The sequence below is a fragment of the Colletes latitarsis genome, chromosome 13 (genome assembly GCF_051014445.1).
Source record: "Colletes latitarsis isolate SP2378_abdomen chromosome 13, iyColLati1, whole genome shotgun sequence".
Lineage (NCBI taxonomy): Eukaryota > Metazoa > Arthropoda > Insecta > Hymenoptera > Colletidae > Colletes > Colletes latitarsis.
The window spans coordinates 10030166-10056814 of NC_135146.1; the positions used below are offsets into that span (position 1 = coordinate 10030166).

General features: G+C 36.8%; 1 protein-coding gene across 1 annotated transcript; it reads left to right on the forward strand.

Moving 5' to 3' along the window:
• Nucleotides 1-1171: 1171 nt before the first annotated feature.
• On the forward strand, nt 1172-26033 carry LOC143349449 (uncharacterized). The gene is made up of 4 exons (XM_076780722.1): nt 1172-1299; nt 20614-20782; nt 22536-22795; nt 25426-26033. Exons 2-4 carry the CDS (start codon nt 20615-20617, stop codon nt 25523-25525), a joined length of 528 nt encoding a protein of 175 aa, XP_076636837.1. The 5' UTR covers nt 1172-1299; nt 20614; the 3' UTR covers nt 25526-26033.
• Nucleotides 26034-26649: the final 616 nt, after the last annotated feature.

Consider the following 26649-nt stretch of genomic DNA (forward strand, 5'->3'; position numbering starts at 1 on the left):
ATTTACAAAATGCCATTTACAAGCCGCCATTGTACCGTTCTTATTAACAATTACGGCTCAAAAAAAATACTCGTGTTACATTATAATTTTAATAAACGATACCTCAAATTTTAAATCAATCTATGCATTACATTTTTCACAAAAAATTCTTGAGAAACAGGCCATTTATGTGAGGTTCCCCCCTTAAAGTTAGAGTCGTCGTGATGGTAGGTTTAGTCCATCTTAATTTTTAGGTTTCAGATCATTTTTTAAGCCTGTACGCTGCACGACGCATTTACAAAATTCCATTTTCAAGCCGCCATTGTACCGTTCTTATTAACAATTACAGCTTAAAAAAAATACACGTGTTACATTATAATATTAATAAAGGATACCTCAAATTTTAAATCAATCTATGCGTTACATTTTTCACAAAAAATTCTTGAAAAACAGGCCATTTATGTGATGTTCCCCTCTTAAAGTTAGAGTCGACGTAATGGTAGGTTTAGTCCATCTTAATTTTTTGGTTTCAGATCATTTTTTAAGCCTGTACGCTGCACGGCGCATTTACAAAATGCCATTTACAAGCCGCCATTGTACCGTTCTTATTAACAATTACGGCTCAAAAAAAATACTCGTGTTACATTATAATTTTAATAAACGATACCTCAAATTTTAAATCAATCTATGCATTACATTTTTCACAAAAAATTCTTGAGAAACAGGCCATTTATGTGAGGTTCCCCCCTTAAAGTTAGAGTCGTCGTGATGGTAGGTTTAGTCCATCTTAATTTTTAGGTTTCAGATCATTTTTTAAGCCTGTACGCTGCACGACGCATTTACAAAATTCCATTTTCAAGCCGCCATTGTACCGTTCTTATTAACAATTACAGCTTAAAAAAAATACACGTGTTACATTATAATATTAATAAAGGATACCTCAAATTTTAAATCAATCTATGCGTTACATTTTTCACAAAAAATTCTTGAAAAACAGGCCATTTATGTGATGTTCCCCTCTTAAAGTTAGAGTCGACGTAATGGTAGGTTTAGGCAGGTGTGTCCGCGCCTTAATCGTGAACCGAGTGGGTGGCCCCCGACGGGGTGGTTTATCGACCAGGATACGAACCTCTGGAGGCTCAGTATTCGCGGGACCTCCACCCCGTCGAAGCGATCTTACGTAGTAGCGAGACTCCCGGTGGTTCGCGTTGTGACAAGCTCTCTTCGATGTTCCTCTGATCGTGAAAACCCAAGTCCTGTCTCCAGCGATTCTCCCGGTGAATCCCGGATTTTCACGCAGGTTCCTCGACTCTCAGCAAAGTAAGTCGATCTCTAACTCTTAACATGGCTCGAACCACCGACCACCGACCGGTCGACGAACAGATACTCTTGGAAAACACGATTACCATTGTGACATCAATCGGTACTTCCCCTTAGCTATCACAAACACATCTCATTTGCTCTAATTGCAACCCGTTGGTAAATAAAATCTGTTTAGACGCGTCTACCAGGCTCGTCAGGCGATCTTCGTTGCCCAAACGTTGGTGTTTCGAGCCACGATATAGACTCGACTCGAGTTTCACCGATCTACCTAGATATTAGACTATCCCCCGAGCATAGTTCGCGCGCGTCTAGTGTGTACGTGTGTTGATTGTTCTGATGTAGATAAATAAACAGAGATTTAATAGCTTTGGCCGTTCGATCGTTCCTGGCAATCGAGTGACCCAGTTGACGATCGAATACTCGTGGATACGCGAGATACTGCCCGACGACCTACAGTGACCCATTTATCGATTCGCCAGATTTTAATCAACTACTCCTACAATTGTTTTCGTCCCGTTCACCTCGATGCACACATTACATAGGTATATACAGCAACGCACACACTGTATTGTTCCTATCGGTCCAAGAGTATCGAGTGTTCGATGGATTCTCACGACCAATAAAAGCAGAAACTCGAGGGGTAGGCCTCCAAGGTCAACGTTATTTAAAAAGTAGAAAACGTAGACGATAGGGTCTTCCTCCACCCTCTCTGATCTCCTGACTGTATCGAGCCTGAAACTATTGAATTAGTTAGGGAGAGACAATTGACAAAGTGGGTAAAAAGGGCGCGTTCGAGCTGCTCTAGAAATAGGCACGAGAAAGCAACGGGGTACACTGACCTCGATTACCAAATCCATCCAAACGGATATAGGTGGTGTATGGCGCTGGAACGGAGCCAGCCAAAGTTGCAACTGCATTTAGTGCGACTGGCGATCGTGAGTCAACGTACGAGGAATTTCTCCTCGAATTTCACGTCCATAAATCAATGGCGTTCGGCGTTCACAAGGATTCCGGCCATTCGCACGGTCGATAATTAGGTCTCCGTGATTCGGTGCTGACAAACCTACGATGGGGCCATTTACCCCCCTCTCTCTCTCTCTTTCTACGAGCAAAACCCATTTATGTAATTACAATCTTTATAAAAAGTGCTTATTACTATGGTTTCTATTTTGTTTAAACGTCGTTTGGCTTTTGGCGATACATATCTTCAATTTCTTGCATTTTCTAATAAATGAAGAAACAGTCAGGTGAGGAGTTAGTTTAGCTTGCTTCTAGACTGGTGATTTGGGTGCTGACAAACCTACAATAGGGCCATTTACTTCCCCTCTCTCTCTGAAACAAACAAAACCCATTTATGCAATTACAATCTTTTTAAAAATTAAACCTCCTTGTTACCAGGTGAGAAGGATTAGAAGTGGGTACCATAGATTGCAAACTAATAATTTGGAAGTTAGTTTAGTGTGTTTCTAGACTGGTGATTTGGGTGCTGCAAACCTCCTACAATGGGGCCATTTACCCCCCTCTCTCTCTCTCTTTCTATGAGCAAAACCCATTTATGTAATTACAATCTTTATAAAAAGTGCTTATTACTATGGTTTCTATTTTGTTTAAACATCGTTTGGCTTTTGGCGATACATATCTTCAATTTCTTGCATTTTCTAATAAATGAAGAAACAGTCAGGTGAGGAGTTAGTTCAGCTTGCTTCTAGACTGGTGATTTGGGTGCTAACAAACCTACAATGGGGCCATTTACCCCCCTCTCACTCTGAAACAAACAGAACCCATTTATGCAATTATAATCTTTTTAAAAATTAAACCTCCTTGTTACCAGGTGAGAAGGATTAGAAGTGTGTACCATAGATTGAAAATTAATTATTTGGGAGTTAGTTTAGTGTGTTTCTAGACTGGTGATTTGGGTGCTGACAAACCTACAATGGGGCCATTTACTCCCCCTTTCTCAATCTGAAACAAACAAAACCCATTTATGCAATTACAATCTTTTTAGAAATTAGACCTCCTTGTTACCAGGTGAGAAGGATTAGAAATACGTACCATAGATTGAAAAATAATCATTTGGGAGTTAGTTTAGATTGCTTCCAGACTGGTGATTCGGGTGCTGACAAACCTCCTACAATGGGGCCATTTACCCCCCTCTCTCTCTCTTTCTATGAGCAAAACCCATTTATGTAATTACAATCTTTATAAAAAGTGCTTATTACTATGGTTTCTATTTTGTTTAAACGTCGTTTGGCTTTTGGCGATACGTATCTTCAATTTCTTGCATTCCCTAATAAATGAAGAAACAGTCAGGTGAGGAGTTAGTTTAGCTTGCTTCTAGACTGGTAATTTGGGTGCTAACAAACCTACAATGGGGCCATTTACCCCCCTCTCACTCTGAAACAAACAGAACCCATTTATGCAATTATAATCTTTTTAAAAAATAAACCTCCTTGTTACCAGGTGAGAAGGATTAGAAGTGTGTACCATAGATTGAAAACTAATCATTTGGGAGTTAGTTTAGTGTGTTTCTAGACTGGTGATTTGGGTGCTGACAAACCTACAATGGGGCCATTTACTCCCCCTTTCTCAATCTGAAACAAACAAAACCCATTTATGCAATTATAATCTTTTTAAAAAATAAACCTCCTTGTTACCAGGTGAGAAGGATTAGAAATGCGTACCATAGATTGAAAACTAATTATTTGGGAGTTAGTTTAGTGTGTTTCTAGACTGGTGATTTGGGTGCTGACAAACCTACAATGGGGCCATTTACCCCCCTCTCTCTCTCTTTCTACGAGTAAAACCCATTTATGTAATTACAATCTTTATAAAAAGTGATTATTACTATGGTTTCTATTTTGTTTAAACGTCGTTTGGCTTTTGGCGATACGTATCTTCAATTTCTTGCATTCCCTAATAAATGAAGAAGCAGTCAGGTGAGGAGTTAGTTTAGCTTGCTTCTAGACTGGTGATTTGGGTGCTAACAAACCTACAATGTGGCCATTTACTCCCCCTTTCTCTCTCTGAAACAAACAGAACCCATTTATGCAATTATAATCTTTTTAAAAAATAAACCTCCTTGTTACCAGGTGAGAAGGATTAGAAATGCGTACCATAGATTGAAAACTAATTATTTGGGAGTTAGTTTAGTGTGTTTCTAGACTGGTGATTTGGGTGCTGACAAACCTACAATGGGGCCATTTACCCCCCTCTCTCTCTCTTTCTACGAGTAAAACCCATTTATGTAATTACAATCTTTATAAAAAGTGATTATTACTATGGTTTCTATTTTGTTTAAACGTCGTTTGCGTTTTGAGCGATACGTATCTTCAATTTCTTGCATTCCCTAATAAATGAAGAAACAATCAGGTGAGGAGTTAGTTTAGCTTGCTTCTAGACTGGTGATTCGGGTGCTGACAAACCTACAATGTGGCCATTTACTCCCCCTTTCTCTCTCTGAAACAAACAAAACCCATTTATGCAATTACAATCTTTTTAAAAATTAAATGTACTTGTTACTACGGTTTTTATATTCCTTCTATTTCAAGAATTTTATATTAGAGTGATACTTTAGAATATGCACTCAGTATTTATACATGTAGATGTAGAGGGATTTCACATAGGACTCAGAGATGTTTTTTGGTAATCAATTTATCAGAAGGTACTTTTTAAATATATACAGTTTGTAACAGTGTTGCCAAAATTGAAACTCTTACAAGTGTACCAACATTGTATTCCAATATAACAACAGTGGTACCAATATTGCATTCCACTATAACAACAGTGGTACCAACATTGTATTCCCGTATAACAACAGTAGTACCAACATTGTGTTCCAATATAACAACATAGAGAATTTATATTTTCAATTTCTTGTATTTTCTAATAAACGAAGAAAGTCACGTGAGGAACCATAGATTGAAAATTAATCATAATTAAACGCCCAAAATTGAACGTCTCTACAAAAACACGTGTTTTTCGAAAACTGATTTCTAGATTCGTGTCAGGGAATCGGAGCTCTACAAAAATTCCTGTTGAACAGCGTTATTTGGGAATTAGTTTAGCTTGTTTCCAGACTGGTGCATCGGTACATTCCGCGAAAGGGTGAACCACCTTGGTGTCGTGCCACCTTCGATAAAACCGACTTGCATGCGCCATGCGAACGCGCCTATTTGCATAAATACTTGCCAAGCTACTTTCTTTTATCGTTGATACTCCAAGCCTCCCATGGTTACGTCGATTAAACGGGGAAATTTTGAAAAAGTGGCTCGACGACCCCTACACCCAAGATTCGTAGCTAACGTACCCCAGTGATTGATACAAATTACATAAACAAATGTCGAGTACAATAGCAATTGTTTACAATTTACAATTTAGGGTAAATAAATGACAATTGCCCTGTAAATTATGCTTAGAATGTTGAGTCGTTCATAATCTCGCGGCCAAGTGGCGCCACCTATAATAAAGTTGAAGATCTTGCGGGGATTCCCGTGGCTTCTGCTCGAGTCGAGTCGTTTCTTCGAGTCTCATGGTCGACATTACAGCAATTTATTTATATTAACCTACGTAATATCTAAAGAACAATTAAAGTAGTTGTGTTTAACATTCTAATATTGTCTACATATATTTATACAATCAGTTTCTATGCAAGAGAACAAAATGACAAAAATATTCGTAGCAAACGAACGATAAAAATTACAGAAAGGAACAAGTGTCCAGTAAAGTGGCAATTGTTTACAATTTACAGGGTAAATAAGTGAAAATTGCTCTGTAAATTATGCGTAGAATGTTGAGTCGTTCATAACCTCGCGGCCAAGTGGCGCCACCTATAATAAAGTTGAAGATCTTTCGGGGATTCCCGTGGCTTCTGCTCGAGTCGAGTCGTTTCTTCGAGCCTCATGGTCGACATTACAACAATTTACTTATATCAACGTACGTAATATCTAAAGAACAATTAAAGTAGTTGTGTTTAACATTCTAATATTGTCTACATATATTTATACAATCAGTTTCTATGCAAGAGAACAAAATGACAAAAATATTCGTAGCAAACGAATGATAAAAATTACAGAAAGAAACAAGTGTCCAGTAAAGTGGCAATTGTTTACAATTTACAGGGTAAATAAGTGAAAATAGCCTGGTAAATTACGGTCAGGAAAATAATTATTCTCGGTCAGGCGATAGACGGAGATAATCGGGAATTAATAACGCGTGTGTGTTCGTCTTGGGGAAAATTGTAGAGGAAAGTAGAGCAGCGTGGGTGGTGGTGGAAAACAGACGAGTCCACTGTGTTGGCGTTACGCGGAAATATTAATCCGAGGTGTACCCCCCCTCTGCTCTGATTTCCTCTCCCCTTTTCTTTTCTACGACGACGGGAATCCCAAAGCTTTTGGCAGACGTCCAAGACGGAGGGAAACGGGTACTGGTTGCACATTCGTGTGTCTATACTGCCGCTCGTTCCACTCTCGGTGCACATGCACATGCAGCTGCAGCCATGACACTAGGAATCAGACCACTGTCCCAGTTTACGCCTTTCCGAGCAATAAAGGTTACCCCTTCGTCGTGCACGTAACCGACTCGTTGCAAAAACCAACGCTCGATCCATCTGAAAAATATCAAATCGAACGTCAGTCGAATAATTATTTTTAATAAAAATTGAAATTCTAACACACACTATGCAGAGTGTTTGGCCACGTTTGGGAAAAATTTTAATGGGGGGTTCTAGAGGTCAAAATAAAAGGAAAGTCAAGAATAGTAATTTGTTGATGGAGGCTTCGTTAAAAAGTTATTAACAATTGAATTCAAAAATTTCAAATCGTTCTGGAAAAATTATTTTCGGTTAAGGGGGTCGATTGTAATCATTTTTGATGAATAGATGTACCCACGAAATCCTACCCAGTTATGAGAAAAAAATTCGAGAAGTGAAATTTTTTGAAAAAATTAAAAAATTTCAAATCATACTAAAAAAATTATAGTTAGTTACGGGGGTTAATTACAATCATTTTTGGTCATTACATATACCCTCGAAATTTTACGCACTTTCTAAAAAAAAATTCGAGTAGATATTGAAATTTTTAGACAAAATTAAAAAATTTCAAATCATACTAAAAAAATTATAGTTAGTTACGGGGGTTAATTACAATCATTTTTGGTCATTACATATATCCTCGAAATTTTACGCACTTTCTAGAAAAAAATTCGAGTAGATATTGAAATTTTTAGACAAAATTAAAAAATTTCAAATCATACTAAAAAAATTATAGTTAGTTACGGGGGTTAATTACAATCATTTTTGGTCATTACACATACCACCGAAATCCCACGCAGTTTCGAGAAAAAAAATTCTTTACCGAAAATCTAATTAGGCGCCTTGACGAAAAAAAGAAATTTCAAATCGTTCTAGAAAAATTATTTCTGATTGCAAGGGTCGATTATAATCATTTTTGGTCAATAGACATATCCCCGAAATACTATCCAGTTTTGAGAAAAAAATTCGAGAAGTGAAATTTTTTGAAAAAATTAAAAAATTTCAAATCGTTCTAAAAAAATTATTTTTGATTGCAAGGGTCGATTATAATCATTTTTGGTCAATAGACATACCCTCGAAATCCTGGCCATTTTCGAGAAAAAAAATTCCTTACCGGAAATATAATTTCAGGCTAAAAATGCTTATGCGAATCTTTAAAAGACCATAACTTCCGAACGGATTGGACGATTTTAATTTTCAAAAAGCCAAACGACGCGTATTTTGCTAGAGAATATATAGAAATTCTAAAAATTTTCGAAAACTTTACCCTTGACCCCGCAAAATGAGAAAACCCCCATAAAAATGGTCCAATTTTTAAACAGCCATAACTCCTATAATAGTGAATATATTTCAATGAAACTTTTTTCTGAAGCAGAGCCCATGGGCACCTTCAAAAAAGTATTAGACAATTTTTCTGTAGGGTGTCAAACAAACTTATTAAAAATTAAAAACGAATTGTTAAGAAAAATCGACAGGGGGTAGATGCCTAAATTTTTCGACGAAAAATAAAAATTCCAAATTGTTTCAAAAAAATTATTTTCAGTTGCAGGGGTCAATTACAATCATTTTTGGTAAATAGACATACCCCTGAATTCCTACCCACTTTCTAGAAAAAAATTCGAGAAATTTTTCTTCGGAAAAAAAAAATTTTAAATTGTTTCAAAAAAATTATTTTCAGTTGCAGGGGTCAATTACAATTATTTTTGGTAAATAGACATATCCCTGAATTCCTACCCACTATCTAGAAAAAAATTCGAGAAATTTTTCTTCGGAAAAAAAAAATTTCAAATCGTTTTGGAAAAATTATTTTCCGTTGCGTGGGTCGATTATAATCATTTTTGGTGAACAGACATACCCCCGAAATCTTGCGCATTTTCGAGAAAAAAATTAACAAACAAAATCAAATAGTATAAGTTTGAAAAATGATTAGGAATTAAATCGTATTTTAAGGGGCTAAATCGAAATTTACTCGAACTATAGCTAATGTTATCTAATTAAATGCAGAATATCGTTACAAAGATTCTCCTGAGATCTTTTGTTCACATTACATCGATCAATTTCCATCGTATTTGCACGATTCCATGGGATTCCCCTATCTATCTAGCCTGTCAATCCCAAATTTCAAATTTTTATCTAATTAAATGCAAAATATCGTTGCAAAGATTCTCCTAAGATCTTTTGTTCACATTACATCGATCAATTTCCATCGTAATTGCACGATTCCATGGGATTCCCCTATCTATCCAGCCTGTGAATCCCAAATTTCAAATTTTTATCTAATTAAATGCAGAATATCGTTACAAAGATTCTCCTAAGATCTTTTGTTCACATTACATCGATCAATTCCCATCGTAATTGCACGATTCCATGGGATTCCCCTATCTATCCAGCCTGTGAATCCCAAATTTCAAATTTTTATCTAATTAAATGCAGAATATCGTTACAAAGATTCTCCTAAGATCTTTTGATCGCATTACATCGATCAATTCCCATCGTAATTGCACAATTCCATGGGATTCCCCTATCTATCTAGCCTGTAAATCCCAAATTTCAAATTTTTATCTAGTTAAATGCAGAATATCGTTACAAAGATTCTCCTAAGATCTTTTGTTCACGTTACATCGATCAATTTCCATTGTAATTGCACGATTCCATGGGATTCCCCCATCTATCTAGCCTGTAAATCCCAAATTTCAAATTTTTATCTAATTAAATGCAGAATATCGTTACAAAGATTCTCCTGAGATCTTTTGTTCACATTACATCGATCAATTCTCATCGTAATTGCACGATTCCATGGGATTCCCCTATCTATCCAGCCTGTAAATCCCAAATTTCAGTGCAGTTGAATAGCCCTGTTCGTAGAACTCATGGCAATTGCAGGGAGAATCGGATCGCGTGTCGTTCATCTCTCGTCCTTCGCGAACGTAACCGTGGGCACGCGAGATCGATCGTGTTTATCGTTAACACGTGCGGAATTATTCTTTCGGAAGATTAACGATCGAATACATTTTCCACGAGCTCTTCAAACGGAACCGCCGCCTCACAGAGCTTCTCGAGCAACTCTCAACGTTCAATCGTCAGCCTTGTAACCGCTAGGCGATACGCAAACGAAGAAAAAGGTAAACACTGTCCATCGCTAGGCACGATGAAGTCGAAAGGTCATCCGCAGGATTCGCTAAACCCGTTACTATCGCAAATTACCACCATTTCCCTATTTATGGATCACTGCTACCTCACAAAGAGATTAACCACCTTGATGGCTTCGTTAATTCCTCAGGATCATCGTTAAAAAATACCAGAGAGTATCAAAACGATTTTTGCAATAATTTAAAGTTGAAATTGTTGGAAAGAAAAACTTTCTTACCTTTGGGTTTAATGTCGCCATGTCAGTAGCGACAGGTGCAGCTATTTTTTGGGTCATTCTGTTTTATTACATAATTGGGATTCTCTCAGATAGTTCAAGTTCCTGATGTGGGTCCTCTGAAGTCAATGTTTCTAGATGGAGTCCATATTTTCATTGAACAGCAAATCTCTAGCACTCATACAGTAGATGGTGTGTTGGTACTAGTTACAAAGGTTGTAGATCTGATTTTAGTAGCAAGTATTCATGAGCAATCAGGAAAAATCAAAAGGAATCAAAAGGATTTAGTTAATTTTCTTTTCTAGAATAATTCTCAGAACTGGACACTCAAGTTGAAATTGTTGGAAAGAAAAACTTTCTTCCCTTTGGGTTTAATGTCGCCATGTCAGTAGCGACAGGTGCAGCTATTTTTTGGGTCATTCTGTTTTATTGTATAATTGGGATTCCCTCAGATAGTTCAAGTTCCTGATGTGGGTCCTCTGAAGTCAATGTTTCTAGATGGAGTTCACATTTTCTTCGAACAGCAAATCTCTGGCACTCATACAGTAGATGGTGTGTTGGTACTAGTTACAAAGGTTGCAGATCTGATTTTTGTAGCAAGTATGCATGAGCAATCAGGAAAAATCAAAAGGAATCAAAAGGATTTAGTTAATTTTCTTTCCTAGAATGATTCTCAGAACTGGACACTCAAGTTGAAATTGTTGGAAAGAAAAACTTTCTTCCCTTTGGGTTTAATGTCGCCATGTCAGTAGCGACAGGTGCAGCTATTTTTTGGGTCATTCTGTTTTATTGCATAATTGGGATTCCCTCAGATAGTTCAAGTTCCTGATGTGGGTCCTCTGAAGTCAATGTTTCTAGATAGAGTCCATATTTTCTTCGAACAGCAAGTCTCTAGCATTCATACAGTAGATGGTGTGTTGGTACTAGTTACAAAGGTTGCAGATCTGATTTTAGTAGCAAGTATTCATGAGCAATCAGGAAAAATCAAAAGGAATCAAAAGAATTTAGTTAATTTTCTTTCCTAGAATGATTCTCAGAACTGGACACTCAAGTTGAAATTGTTGGAAAGAAAAACTTTCTTCCCTTTGGGTTTAATGTCGCCATGCCAGTAGCGACAGGTGCAGCTATTTTTTGAGTCATTCTGTTTTATTGTATAATTGGGATTCCCTCAGATAGCTCAAGTTCCTGATGTGGGTCCTCTGAAGTCAATGTTTCTAGATGGAGTCCTTATTTTCTTTGGACAGCAAGTCTCTGGCACTCATACAGTAGATGGTGTGTTGGTACTAGTTACAAAGGTTGCAGATCTGATTTTAGTAGTAAGTATTCATGAGCAATCAGGAAAAATCAAAAGGAATCAAAAGGATTTAGTTAATTTTCTTTTCTAGAATAATTCTCAGAACTGGACACTCAAGTTGAAATTGTTGGAAAGGAAAACTTTCTTCCCTTTGGGTTTAATGTCGCCATGTCAGTAGCGACAGGTGCAGCTATTTTTTGGGTCATTCTGTTTTATTGCATAATTGGGATTCCCTCAGATAGTTCAAGTTCCTGATGTGGGTCCTCTGAAGTCAATGTTTCTAGATGGAGTCCATATTTTCTTTGAACAGCAAGTCTCTAGCATTCATACAGTAGATAGTGTGTTGGTACTAGTTACAAATGTTGCAGATCTGATTTTTGTAATAAGTATTCACGAGCAATCAGGAAAAATCAAAAGGAATCAAAAGGATTTAGTTAATTTTCTTTCCTAGAATGATTCTCAGAATTGGACACTCAAGTTGAAATTGTTGAAAAGAATAACTTTCTTCCCTTTGGGTTTAATGTCGCCATGCCAGTAGCGACAGGGGCAGCTATTTTTTGGGTCATTCTGTTTTATTGTATAATTGGGATTCCCTCAGATAGTTCAAGTTCCTGATGTGGGTCCTCTGAAGTCAACAATGTCTCTAGATGGAGTCCACATTTTCTTTGGACAGCAAATCTGTAACACTCATACAGTAGATAGTGTGTTGGTACTAGTTACAAAGGTTGCAGATCTGATTTTAGTAGCAAGTATTCATGAGCAATCAGGAAAAATCAAAAGGAATCAAAAGGATTTAGTTAATTTTCTTTCCTAGAATGATTCTCAGAATTGGACACTCAAGTTGAAATTGTTGAAAAGAATAACTTTCTTCCCTTTGGGTTTAATGTCGCCATGTCAGTAGCGACAGGTGCAGCTATTTTTTGGGTCATTCTGTTTTATTGTATAATTGGGATTCCCATGGATAGTTCAAGTTCCTGATGTGGGTCCTCTGAAGTCAATGTTTCTAGATGGAGTCCATATTTTCTTTGAACAGCAAGTCTCTAGCACTCATACAGTAGATGGTGTGTTGGCACTAGTTACAAAGGTTGCAGATCTGATTTTAGTAGCAAGTATTCATGAGCAATCAGGAAAAATCAAAAGGAATCAAAAGGATTTAGTTAATTTTCTTTCCTAGAATAATTCTCAGAACTGGACACTCAAGTTGAAATTGTTGGAAAGAGAAACTTTCTTCCCTTTGGGTTTAATGTCGCCATGTCAGTAGCGACAGGTGCAGCTATTTTTTGGGTCATTCTGTTTTATTGCATAATTGGGATTCCCTCAGATAGTTCAAGTTCCTGATGTGGGTCCTCTGAAGTCAATGATTCTAGATGGAGTCCATATTTTCTTTGAACAGCAAATCTCTAGCATTCATACAGTAGATGGTTGTTGGTACTAGTTAGAAAGGTTGCAGATCTGATTTTAGTAGCAAGTATTCATGAGCAATCAGGAAAAATCAAAAGGAATCAAAAGGATTTAGTTAATTTTCTTTCCTAGAATAATTCTCAGAACTGGACACTCAAGTTGAAATTGTTGGAAAGAAAAACTTTCTTCCCTTTGGGTTTAATGTCGCCATGTCAGTAGCGACAGGTGCAGCTATTTTTTGGGTCATTCTGTTTTATTGTATAATTGGGATTCCCTTGGATAGTTCAAGTTCCTGATGTGGGTCCTCTGGAGTCAACAATGTTTCTAGATGGAGTCCATATTTTCTTTGGACAGCAAGTCTCTAGCATTCATACAGTAGATGGTGTGTTGGTACTAGTTACAAAGGTTGCAGATCTGATTTTAGTAGCAAGTATTCATTTGCAATCAGGAAAAATCAAAAGGAATCAAAAGGAGAAAATTAACTAAATCCTTTTGAGTCCTTTTGATTTTTCCTGATTGCTCATGAATACTTGCTACAAAAATCAGATCTGCAACATTTGTAACTAGTACCAACACACCATCTACTGTATGAGTGCTAGGGACTTGCTATTCAAAGAAAATGTCAACTCCATCTAGAAACATTGACTTCAGAGGACCCACATCAGGAACTTGAATTATCCAAGGGAATCCCAATTATGCAATAAAACAGAATGACCCAAAAAATAGCTGCACCTGTCGCTGATGACATGGCGACATTAAACCCAAAGGGAGGAAAGTCTTTCTTTCCAACTATTTCAACTTGTGTGTCCAGTTCTGAGAATTATTCTTGGAAAGAAAATTAACTACATCCTTTTGATTACTTTTGATTTTTCCTGATTGCTCATGAATACTTGCTACAAAAATCAGATCTGCAACATTTGTAACTTGTGCCAACACACCATCTACTGTATGAGTGCTAGAGACTTGCTATTCAAAGAAAATGTGGACTCCATCTAAAAACATTGACTTCAGAGGACCCACATCAGGAACTTGAATTATCCAAGGGAATCCCAATTATACAATAAATCAGAATGACCCAAAAAATAGCTGCACCTGTCGCTACTGACATGGCGACATTAAACCCAAAGGAAAGAAAGTTATTCTTTCCAACAATTTCAACTTGAGTGTCCAGTTCTGAGAATTATTCTAAGAATGAAAATTAACTAAATCCTTTTGATTCCTTTTGATTTTTCCTGATTGCTCATGAATATTTGCTACAAAAATCAGATCTGCAACATTTGTAACTAGTACCAACACACCATCTACTGTATGAGTGTTAGAGACTTGCTGTCCAAAGAAAATATGGACTCCATCTAGAAACATTGACTTCAGAGGACCCACATCAGGAACTTGAACTATCCGAGGGAATCCCAATTATGCAATAAAACAGAATGACCCAAAAAATAGCTGCACCTGTCGCTACTGACATGGCGACATTAAACCCAAAGGGAAGAAAGTTTTTCTTTCCAACAATTTCAACTTGTGTGTCCAGTTCTGAGAATTATTCTAGGAAAGAAAATTAACTAATTAAACAATTGTCATAGGTAATAATTTAAGATAAGTTAGATTATAAGCAAGAGTGGACAGATGCAGGGTTGATAATGGAGAAGTTCCTTCAGTCAGTGATTTTTAGTGGCATGTACCTAGGGGGTGAAGCAAATACGAGGCCAAAAGTGGGATTCGCGATAGTTTTCTAGCGGTGCAGCTGCACCCGGTGCAACTCTCCTGTTCGATAACCGAGGTGCAACGGCCCCAAGAGCGTATCTAGGCCACCAGCACCAGCATTTCCACCTCCACGCCGCCATCGATATCACTGCTACACCCGCCACAACCATCGTGCATTAATACTACAACAACGTTTATTCTCCATTTGTTCGCTTTGAAGTCTACAAACAATTTCTCCAACAAAGTGTATAGGGGTCTGGATAACGCAAAACAATGGAAATTGTTCTTTCCAAATTGTGTCCGCATGGATGACACAGATTACCGCGCGACTGAACAGAGAAATTAAAATGAGATGATATATTAACGTTGCTATAAATGATGAACGATAACAAATTATTCTTCAAACGCTGTGAAAACCGAATAAACCGTGTTTGTGGACTCATCAATAAGGCTTCCTATCAGGCCCTGTCTTAGACGACTGGGATATTGGGGAGTCGTTCGAGGAGTGTTTATATAGCAACGGAGGGGTCGGTCGAGCGCTTGTGAGCGCGCGATCCCTCTGGTGGCGAGCATGAGAGGCTACGTCAGAGTATCTAATTGTTAGGCGACTGGGATATTAGGCAGTCGTTCGAGGAGTGTATACAGGGTGTTCAGCCACCCCTGGGAAAAATTTTAATGGGGGATTCTAGGGGCTAAAATAAAACGAAAATCAAGAATATCAATTCTTTGACTGAAGCTTCGTTATAAAGTTATTAAAAAATTAAATTAAAAGATTTCAAATCGTTCTAAAAAAATTATTGTCGGTTGCAAGGGTCGATGACTATCATTTTTGGTCATTACACGTACCCTCGAAATCCTACGCATTTTCGAGAAAAAAATTCCTTTACGAAAATACAATGTCTGACCATGAATGACGATTCCACTGAAATTCGGCGTAATTGAAAAGTTTCAAATCGTTCTAAAAAAATTATTTTCCGTTGTAGGGGTCGATTACAATCATTTTTGGTCATTACACATGCCCTCGAAATCCTATGCATTTTCGAGAAAAAAATTCCTTACCGAAAATCTAATGTGAGACCAGATGCTTCTTTGAAATTTCATTCGAATCTTTAAAATGTCATAACTCTTGAATGGATTGGACGATTTTAATTTTTGAAAAGGCAAACAACGCGTATTTTAGTGGAGAATATGTAGAAGTCGCAAAAATATTCGAAAAGTTGATCCTCGAACCCGCAAAATGAGAAAAACCCCATAAAAATGGTTCAATTTTCAAACGACCATAACTCTTACAATAGTGAAGATATTTCAATGAAACTTTTTTCTGCAGTAGAGCTCATGGATACCCACAAAAAAGTATTAGACAAAATTTCTGTACAGCGTCAAATAAATTTTTTAAAAATCAAAAACTAATTTTCAAGAAAAATCGACAGGGGGTAGGTGCCTAAATTTCTCGGCGGAAAAAAAAAATTTCGAATTGTTACAAAAAAATTATTTTCTATTGCAGGGATAAATTATAATCATTTTTGGTCAACAGACATATCCTCGAAATCCCAACCATTTTCGAGAAAAAAAATTCTTTACCGAAAGTATAATTTCAGGCCAGAAATGCTTCCAGTAAATTTCATGCGAATCTTTAAAACACCATAACTTCTGAATGGATTGGACGATTTTAATGTTTAAAAAAGCAAACAACGCGTATTTTGGTGTAGAATATGTAGAAATTCTAACAATAATAAAAAAGTTGTTCTTTGACCCCGTAAAATGAGAAAAACCATATAAAAATGGTCCAATTTTCAAACAGCCAATACTCCTACAATAGTGAATATATTTCAATGAAACTTTTTTCTGAAGTAGAGTGCATAGTTACCTACAAAAAAGTATTAAACAACTTTTCTGTAGGATGACAAACGAAATTACTAAAAATGATAAACGAATTTTTAAGAAAAATCGACAAAGGGGTAGTCCCTTTTTTGGAGGGGAAATTGAAAAGTTTCAAATCATTCTAAAAAAATTATTTTTAGTTGCGAGAGTCAATTTTAATTTTTTTTGGTGAATAGACACACCCCTAAATTCCTACGTATTTTTGAGAAAAAAATTCGGGAAGGTGGACAAATTTTTTGGAGAAATTAAAAAATTACAAAACATTCTGGAAAAATTATTTTCAATTGCGGGGGTCAATTCCAATTATTTTTGGTGAATAGACATACCCTCGAAATCCTAGCCACTTTCGAGAAAAAAATTCCTTACCAAAAACATTACTGGAAAATGGTTCCCCAAAATTTCATACGTATCTTTAAAACGTCATAACTTTTGAACGGATTGAAGGATTTTAATGTTTAAAAAAGCAAACGACGCGTATTTTGCTAGAGAATATGTAGAAATTCTAAAAATATTCAAAAAGTTGAATCTTGACCCCGAAAAATAAGAAAACCCCCATAAAAATGGTCCAATTTTGAAACGACCATAACTCCTACAATAGTGAATATATTTCAATGAAACTTTTTTTTCAAGTAGAGCCCATAGGTACCTACAAAAAAGTATTAAACAACTTTTCTGTAGAACGTCTAATAAATTTATTAAAAATGGAAAATGAATTTTTAAGAAAAATCGACGGGGAGTAGGTGCCCAAATTTTTCTAAAAAAATTATTTTCCATTGCAAGGGTCGATTATAATCATTTTTTATGAATAGATATACCCCCGAAATCTTACCCACTTTCGAGAAAAAAACTCAGTATTGGCGGAACTTTAAACGTTAACAACTTCTTAACGAAGCCTCCATCAACAAATTAGTATTCTTCATTTTCGCCTTATTTTGGCCTCTAGAATCTCCCATTAAAATTTTTCCCACGGGTAACTGAACACCCTGTATATACACCCATGGGAAAAATTTTAATGGGGGGTTCTAGAGGCCAAAATAAGATGAAAATCAAGAATACCAATTTGTTGATTGAGGCTTCGTTAAAAAGTTATTAACGTTTATAGTTGCGCCCGTAGATAGGCAACCTGCGCACAGCTGTGTGCGCGTGATACTGATTCTCACTCACAAGACTCGCAACTTTAAACGTTAATAACTTCTTAACGAAGCCTCCATCAACAAATTAGTATTCTTCATTTTCGCCTTATTTTGGTCTCTAAAATCCCCCAGTAAAATTTTTCCCATGGTTGGCTCAACACCCTGTATAGCAAAGGGTCGATCGAGCGCTTGTGAGAGCGCGATCCCTCTGGTGGCGAGCATGGGAAACGACGCTAATGTCTAAGAAAGCTTGCGTTTCTAACACTGAAGCTTCTCGTTCGGAACTGTTCAATTATTAATCTTCCCCATAATGGGAATCGAACGATAAGGAATCGGTGGAACGATTCGCTGGGAAGTACTCGCTGCGTTTGCCTGGTGGGCGATTTTGAAACGTATCGACTTCGGAGTTGTCGGACACGTAGGTCGGAGTTCGCGCGACGCCCACGCCTCCGGGTAGATGGGAATTTAAATTACGGATAGCAGATCGTGTAATTGTCAGTCTGTTATTTCTGCGAGAAATTCCCCATTATTGATTGCGTCACTTCGTTTTACGATGGGTACAGCATAATTATCTTCGAAGCAATTACGCATGATTCGACTAAAATACAGATCGATGGAAAATAAACGTTGTTGAGCACTATGATTGGCACTGGGAAAAATTTTAATGGTGGATTCTAGAGGCCAAAATAAGACGAAAATTAAGAATACCAATTTGTTGATGGAGGCTTCGTTAAAAAGTTATTAACAATTAAATTCAAAAATTTCAAATCGTTCTGAAAAAATTATTTTCTGTTGCGGGGGTCAATTACAACCATTTTTGGTGAATACACATAACTTCGAAATCCTATCCACTTTCGAAAAAAAAAATCGGATATGAAATTTTTCGGCGAAAAAAAAATTTTTCGAATCGTTCTAAAAAAATTACTTTCGGTTGCGGGGGTTAATTACAATCATTTTTGGTCATTATATATACCCTCGAAATCCTACGCACTTTCGAGAAAAAAATTCCTTACCGAAAATTTTATTTGATGCCTAAATTTTTTGGTGCGAATCTTTGAAACATCATAACTTCTGAACGGATTGAAGGATTTTAATGTTTAAAAAAGCAAACTACGCGTATTTTGATGGAGAATATGTAGAAGTTGCAAAAATATTCGAAATGTTGATCCTTGGACCTGCAAAATGAGGAAAACCCCATACAAATGGTCCAATTTTCAAACAGCCATAATTCATACAATAGTGAATATATTTCAATGAAACTTTTTTCTGAAGTAGAACTCATGGGTACCCACAAAAAAGTATTAGACAATTTTTCTGTGGGACGTCAAGCAAAATTAATAAAAATGAAAAACCAAGTTTTAAGAAAAATCGACAGGGGGTAAATGCCTAAATTTTTTGGCGAAAAAAAATTTTTCCAAATCGTGCTGGAAAAATTATTTTTAGCTGGGAGGGTCAATTGCAATCATTTTTAGTGAACAGACATGTCCCTAAAATTCTAACCATTTTCAAGAAAAAAATTCAAATATGTTTGAAATTTTTAGACGAAATTAAAAAATTTCAAATCATACTAAAAAAAATATATTTTGTTACAGGGGTCAATTACAAGTATTTTTGGTGAACAGACGTAACCCCCAATTCCTACGCATTTTCAAGAAAAAAATTTCTTAACGAAAATCTAACGTGAAGCCAGAATTGCTTCCCTGAAATTTTATGAAAATCTTTAAAATGTCATAACTTTTGAACGGATTGAAGGATTTTAATGTTTAAAAAAGCGAACGACGCGTATTTTGCTAGAGAATATATAGAAATTCTAAAAATTTTCGAAAACTTTACCCTTGACCCCGCAAAATGAGAAAACCCCCATAAAAATGGTCCAATTTTCAAACAGCCATAACTCCTACAATAGTGAATATATTTCAATGAAACTTTTTTGTGAAGTAGAGCTCATGGGTACCCACAAAAAAGTATTAGACAATTTTTCTGTGGGACGTCAAGCAAAATTAATAAAAATGAAAAACCAAGTTTTAAGAAAAATCGACAGGGGGTAAATGCCTAAATTTTTTGGCGAAAAAAAATTTTTCCAAATCGTGCTGGAAAAATTATTTTTAGCTGGGAGGGTCAATTGCAATCATTTTTAGTGAACAGACATGTCCCTAAAATTCTAACCATTTTCAAGAAAAAAATTCAAATATGTTTGAAATTTTTAGACGAAATTAAAAAATTTCAAATCATACTAAAAAAAATATATTTTGTTACAGGGGTCAATTACAAGTATTTTTGGTGAACAGACGTAACCCCCAATTCCTACGCATTTTCAAGAAAAAAATTCCTTAACGAAAATCTAACGTGAAGCCAGAATTGCTTCCCTGAAATTTTATGAAAATCTTTAAAATGTCATAACTTTTGAACGGATTGAAGGATTTTAATGTTTAAAAAAGCGAACGACGCGTATTTTGCTAGAGAATATATAGAAATTCTAAAAATTTTCGAAAACTTTACCCTTAACCCCGCAAAATGAGAAAACCCCTATAAAAATGGTCCAATTTTCAAACAGCCATAACTCCTACAATAGTGAATATATTTCAATGAAACTTTTTTCTGAAGTAGAGCTCATAGGTACCCACAAAAAAGTATTAGACAATTTTTCTGTAGAACGTCAAGCAAAATTATTAAAAATGAAAAACCAAGTTTTAAGAAAAATCGACAGGGGGTGGGTGCCTAAAAAAAAAGATTTCAAATCGTTCTAAAAAAATTATTTCCGATTGCAAGGGCCGATTATAATCATTTTTTATGAATAGATCTACCCCCGAAATCCTACCCAGTTACGAGAAAAAAATTCAGTATTTAAACGTTAATAACTTTTTAACGGAGCCTCCATCAACAAATTGATATTCTTGATTTTCATGTCATCAATTTGACCTTTACAATACCCCATTAAAATTTTTTCCAAGGGTGGCCGAACACCTTGTATAATAATGGATATTTCATCGATTGTGTTTTTCTTTAGAATGATCACGGCGTTGCCAGTGCCCTCGGTGAAGGTCTTCCACAAAACGTATTACCAGGAAAAGGGATCCAGGATAGCTAGCAGTCAACCTGGTAGTCCGTTGGCCGAAAGCGAGGCAGTTTTAACGTTAAACTACAAGGATCCTCCAGAATACTACATCTGCGGCAAGGTAAGAGTTATTCCATACCTAAAACTGTGAAAAGAATGTTCATTTATTCGTATGCTTCAAACAGTAAATGGGAAGATTAATAAAAATTTGACAATGATGCTAATAGGATCTGGAAACGATAGCAACGCCCACGCAAAATAAGTTATTCATTTCCAACTACATCGTTTAAGTTTGGACTAATAATCGACCTTTCGACGAACAAACATAATCGTAGGAATAGTCTTAGTCATCCGTCGCGCAATTTAACGCAATAATTTACACGATTCTCAACTTTGAGTTGGGTAAACTTTGTAATTTGTTATTTCTAATTACAATTTGGGCAACTCTGTCGTTGTTTAGGACGGCCATCTTTGTCTCAATGACGAACTTTTATGGCTACATTAAACCCCTTAATGTACGATTTAATTTCTAAATTATTTTTTAAACGTGTACTATTTCATTTTGTTTAACTTTGTTTGTAGAAGGAATGGCCACGAAAAAGAATAGATTTGTTTTATTAATATCTCGTGAATGTTGAAATGTAAGGGGTTAATCTAACAGTTTCGAGTTACCCTTCAAAGAAATTTAATTGTAATTATTTTTGGAATCTCAACTTTGTTAGAAATATGTAATTATATTCGCCTAAACAGTCCAACGGTTGCTCAGAGATGGGCAAACTTTATAATCCGTTATTTTAATTACAATTTGGGCACCTCTGTCGTTGTTTAGGACCGCCATCTTTGTCCCAACGACGAACTTTTATGGCTACATTAACCCCTTAATATACGATTTAATTTCTAAATTATTTTGCAAACGTGTACTATTTAATTTTGTTTGTTCGTAGAAGAAATCACCACGAAAAAGAATAGATTTGTTTTATGAATAACTCGCGAATATTAAAATGTGTTGACTTCAGTATATAAAACTTAATGACAAATGAGTAGCCTCATGATTAACACTAGGTTTACGGACACTCGTTGCGCATATTTTTATTATAATTCGCTACGTTGACAGTTGCATTGAAATGCAGTTTTTTCTTTTAATTAGAGTATACATCCATATCGTTACATCAATTCAATTCAACATAAATTGCTAACAAATAATATTTATGAGTCCTATAACGTTAAGTTTAGAATCTGAATGCGTCAAATTGACGCGTAAACCTAGTGTTAACAAAACTTGACATCAAGAACACTAATCAGACTCGACATTGTAGAGTAAGGGGTTAATCTAACAGTTTAAATTTTCCCTTCAAAGTTTAATTTCAAACATTCTTCGAATCGTTAGAACGAGCAAAAGTAAGATTTCAACTTGCAGAGAGAACATACGTCTCGTAAACGTTCGCCTAAATGAAACTTCTAATGTACTTAAAGCTTGTAAAACGTGGGAAGCATCTTTGGTGGTTTCGACAGTTTAGTCGCGTGATTCATCTGCCTGGGACACGTATACGAATTACTGGGAAATCTTTCTTCTGCGCTTCGAAACGCGTTATACGCTATGTAGCGGTTGCTGCCGCAGATTGGCTGTGTGAAATGGCCGACGGATGACGTCATTCAAAACGCGTGGGCGTTTAAAGGCATTAAGCAGCCCGTCGCCACATAATAAACCATAATATACCTCCACTCCCAGCCATCTTTAAAATTCTCATTACTTTCTTCTTAAACATCCTTTCACCGTCCGTTCAGTTCCCTGGAAAGTATCGAGGAAGTACCGATTCCTAAAAAATAGAAAACTCGTTAGAAAAGTAAAAAAACTGTTTCTAATATTTTGTAAGGTGAACTCTTTGCACGTGGTGGTTGGCTCGTTGTTGCTGGGTACCGTAGTATTGATCGTGGGTCTGGTGCAGCTTGCACCTGGAGCCGAGGCTGCACAAAACTCGACTTCCCTGATAGTCGTCGGGAACACGTTGTTGGCGATCGGCGGCCTCCTCGCGACGGTCAGAGCTCTGTGCATCAAGAAACAGAAGGCTGCACAGAAGGATGGAACCCATCAGAGAAGTGTCACCAGCATAGACATGCTGTTGGCCCAACACAGGTAACTCGAGCACAATTTTATTTTTAATTTACAGATACAGGGGAAAATTTTACTGGGGGATTCTAGAGGCTAAAATAAGGCGAAAATGAAGAATACTAATTTGTTGATGGAGGCTTCGTTAAAAAGTTATTGACGTTTAAAGTTGCGTGTCTTGTGAGTGAGAATCAGTATCACGCGCATACAGCTGTGCGCAGGTTGTCTATCTACAGGCGCAACTATAAACGTTGATAACTTTTTAACGAAGCGTCAATCGACAAATTGGTATTCTTGATTTTCGTCTCATTTTGGCCTCTAGAATCCCCCATTAAAATTTTTCCCATGGGTGTACATACAGGGTGTTCAGTTACCCGTGGGAAAAATTTTAATGGGAGATTCTGGAGGCCAAAACAAGACGAAAATGAAGAATACCAATTTGTTGATGGAGGCTTCGTTAAAAAGTTATTAACGTTTAAAGTTGCGAGTCTTGTGAGTGAGAATCAGTATCACGCGCACACAGCTGTGCGCAGGTTGCCTATCTACAGGGGCAACTATAAACGTTAATAACTATTTAACGAAACCTCAATCAACAAATTGGTATTCTTGATTTTCGTCTTACTTTGGCCTCTAGAATCCCCCATTAAAATTTTTCCCATGGGTGTACATACAGGGTGTTCAGTTACCCGTGGGAAAAATTTTAATGGGAGATTCTGGGGGCCAAAACAAGACGAAATTGAAGAATACCAATTTGTTGATGGAGGCTTCGTTAAAAAGTTATTAATGTTTAAAGGTCCGTGCACGCCGCGTGCACGGTTACCGACTCATATGTGAAGCTTCAAATGTTAATAACTTTTTAACGAAGCCTCCATCAACAAATTGCTATTCCTCATTTTCGTCTCATTTTGACCTCCAAAATCTCCCATTAAAATTTCTAATTCATGAATCATTCACTGGTGGCAGAATTATTTTACCAAAAATCAAAAAGGTCGTAAATCTTCCAGAGTTCTTAGGATCTGGGTCAGATTTTTTCGAAGCACGGAGGATTTACGTCCAAAATTCTTCTTCGACACATGTGGTATTATAACGCAGATTAAATAATACGTACTCGTATTAAAATCGTACTGGATTCGTGCATACTAATTTTTTAAAAAGTAAATTAACCAGTTAACTGTGTCGCTCCGTGTTGAAAGTGCGAATTTCTGTGTGTCACAAAAATCAATCGATGACGAGTATAGTCTTCAAGCATAAAGTAAGTGTCGCTGTTAAAATATTGCATCAAAAAAGATAGGTTTCTTTTATAAAACTCGTCATGACAAAAAATCCTAGCACTTCTCCATGACGAGTATACTCGTCAAACATAGTTAACTGGTTAAAATATCTGGGTCGACGGATTTGTTTAAATTCATGAAATGGTGGGTGAATTATTAATATTAAAATTTTAATGGGAGATTCTGGAGGCCAAAATAAGACGAAAATGAAGAATACCAATTTGTTGATGGTGGATTCGTTAAAAAGTTATTAACATTTAAAGTTGCGAGTCTTGTGAGTGAGAATCAATATCACGCGCACACAGCTGTGCGCAGGTTGCCTATCTACAGGCGCAACTATAAACGTTAATAACTTTTTAACGAAGCGTCAATCGACAAATTGGTATTCTTGATTTTTATCTTATTTTGGCCTCTAGAATCCCCCATTAAAATTTTTCCCATGGGTGTACATACAGGGTGTTCAGTTACCCGTGGGAAAAATTTTAATGGGAGATTCTGGAGGCCAAAATAAGACGAAAATGAAGAATACCAATTTGTTGATGGAGGCTTCGTTAAAAAGTTATTAACGTTTAAAGTTGCGAGTCTTGTGAGTAAGAATCAATATCACGCGCACACAGCTGTGCGCAGGTTGCCTATCTACAGGCGCAACTATAAACGTTAATAACTTTTTAACGAAGCGTCAATCGACAAATTAGTATTCTTGATTTTCGTCTTATTTTGACCTCTAGAATCCCCCATTAAAATTTTTCCCATGGGTGTACATACAGGGTGTTCAGTTACCCGTGGGAAAAATTTTAATGGGAGATTCTAGAGGCCAAAATAAGACGAAAATGAAGAATACCAATTTGTCGATTGACGCTTCGTTAAAAAGTTATTAACGTTTAAAGTTGCGAGTCTTGTGAGTGAGAATCAATATCACGCGCACACAGCTGTGCGCAGGTTGCCTATCTACAGGCGCAACTATAAACGTTAATAACTTTTTAACGAATCGTTAATCGACAAATTAGTATTCTTGATTTTCGTCTTATTTTGACCTCTAGAATCCCCCATTAAAATTTTTCCCATGGGTGTACATACAGGGTGTTCAGTTACCCGTGGGAAAAATTTTAATGGGAGATTCTGGAGGCCAAAACAAGACGAAAATGAAGAATACCAATTTGTTGATTGACGCTTCGTTAAAAAGTTATTAACATTTAAAGTTCCGTGCACGCCGCGTGCACGTTTCCCGTCTCACAGGCGCAACTTTAAACGTTAATAACTTTTTAACGAAGCGTCAATCGACAAATTGCTATTCTTCATTTTCGTCTTATTTTGGCCTCCAGAATCTCCCATTAAAATTTCTCCCAGGGTTGATACGTCAGTTCATATTTTACATTTTACGAGCAGAGACTTCACGGTTTTGACGCCCGACGAATTCGAGGACCTCGTCGCCCGGTCGACCTCCGCCCTGGAGAGCAACATCCGCAAACAGGGCCACAATACCTAGGTACTGTCGGCCTCGAAGAAGGCCCATCCATCGTCACCACTGTGCTCGAACACGCCATCGTCGTCGACGTCGCCAGGAACTAGCTCATCCATTCTCTACACGCATCGTTACGATTCTCGTGAACACAGTCTGGTTTAAAAGAGAAAAACTGGCGTCAGCCACCAGTTTAGTTCATTCCTTCTGTTTCTTTCGTTCGAATGAAACTTCATTTGATTTTCACTATCGTGCACGCTGCTGCCTTCAGCTTGGCGCAAGCGGCGATCTCTGCGAAACGTCGCGGATAGATCGACGCGACTCGCGGTGAGCAATCGAATTGCCTGCGATTCCGCGTACGATCGTCGAGATTCATCCACGGAGAAACGAACGCGTTTGTTCTCGATCGCGAAAGACGAAAAAACTAAAAAGGGACCTAATCACCGATCGATCCGGCTGCCTTTGTTCGCTACGAGATCTTCGATCGAGAAAGAAAGATCCTGGAATTCACTTTATTCCGGAGTATTTCTTTTTTCTTTTTCGTATTTTCAGTTTCTCGTTTTTCTCCAGCTCGATCGAAGGACCGACTTTTTCGAGTTCGTCGAGGATCGATGAAGGCTGCTTCACGGCTAACGATCACTGAAAGTTTTCGATTGTTCGAGACCAAAAACTAAAATTTCGTAATTTCGTAGTTCCGTTCGAGACTTGATTGTGTTCAAATCGCCAAGATACAAGTCTGACAGTATGTTAATCGTTAACGTTAATAGGAGAGAAATTCTATCGTAAAGTCTTTTGTACGAAATTTAGATTATCGACGGTATTTGATTGTAATTCATTGTATCATCTTCGTATCGGTGGAAAATGGGCAAGAACAGGGTGTCCCTTAGGGTGGTCCTTATTTGTCGACGATTACTTTTTGAGGCAACCCTTCAGATTGTGACGCTTGGTGAACCATAAGTTCTGAGCAATTCAGCGATATTAGACAACAGGAACACGTGGTGCATTTGAATTGAAATTTTGGAATTTTTATGATTTCGATTTTAAGAGTCGATTGTACCATTTTATACCAAAATTGTTGACTGATATTTTTTGATCAAATTAGAATTCTTTGTGTCTAAAAGAATAATGTGAGTGTGATTTTTATTGTTATG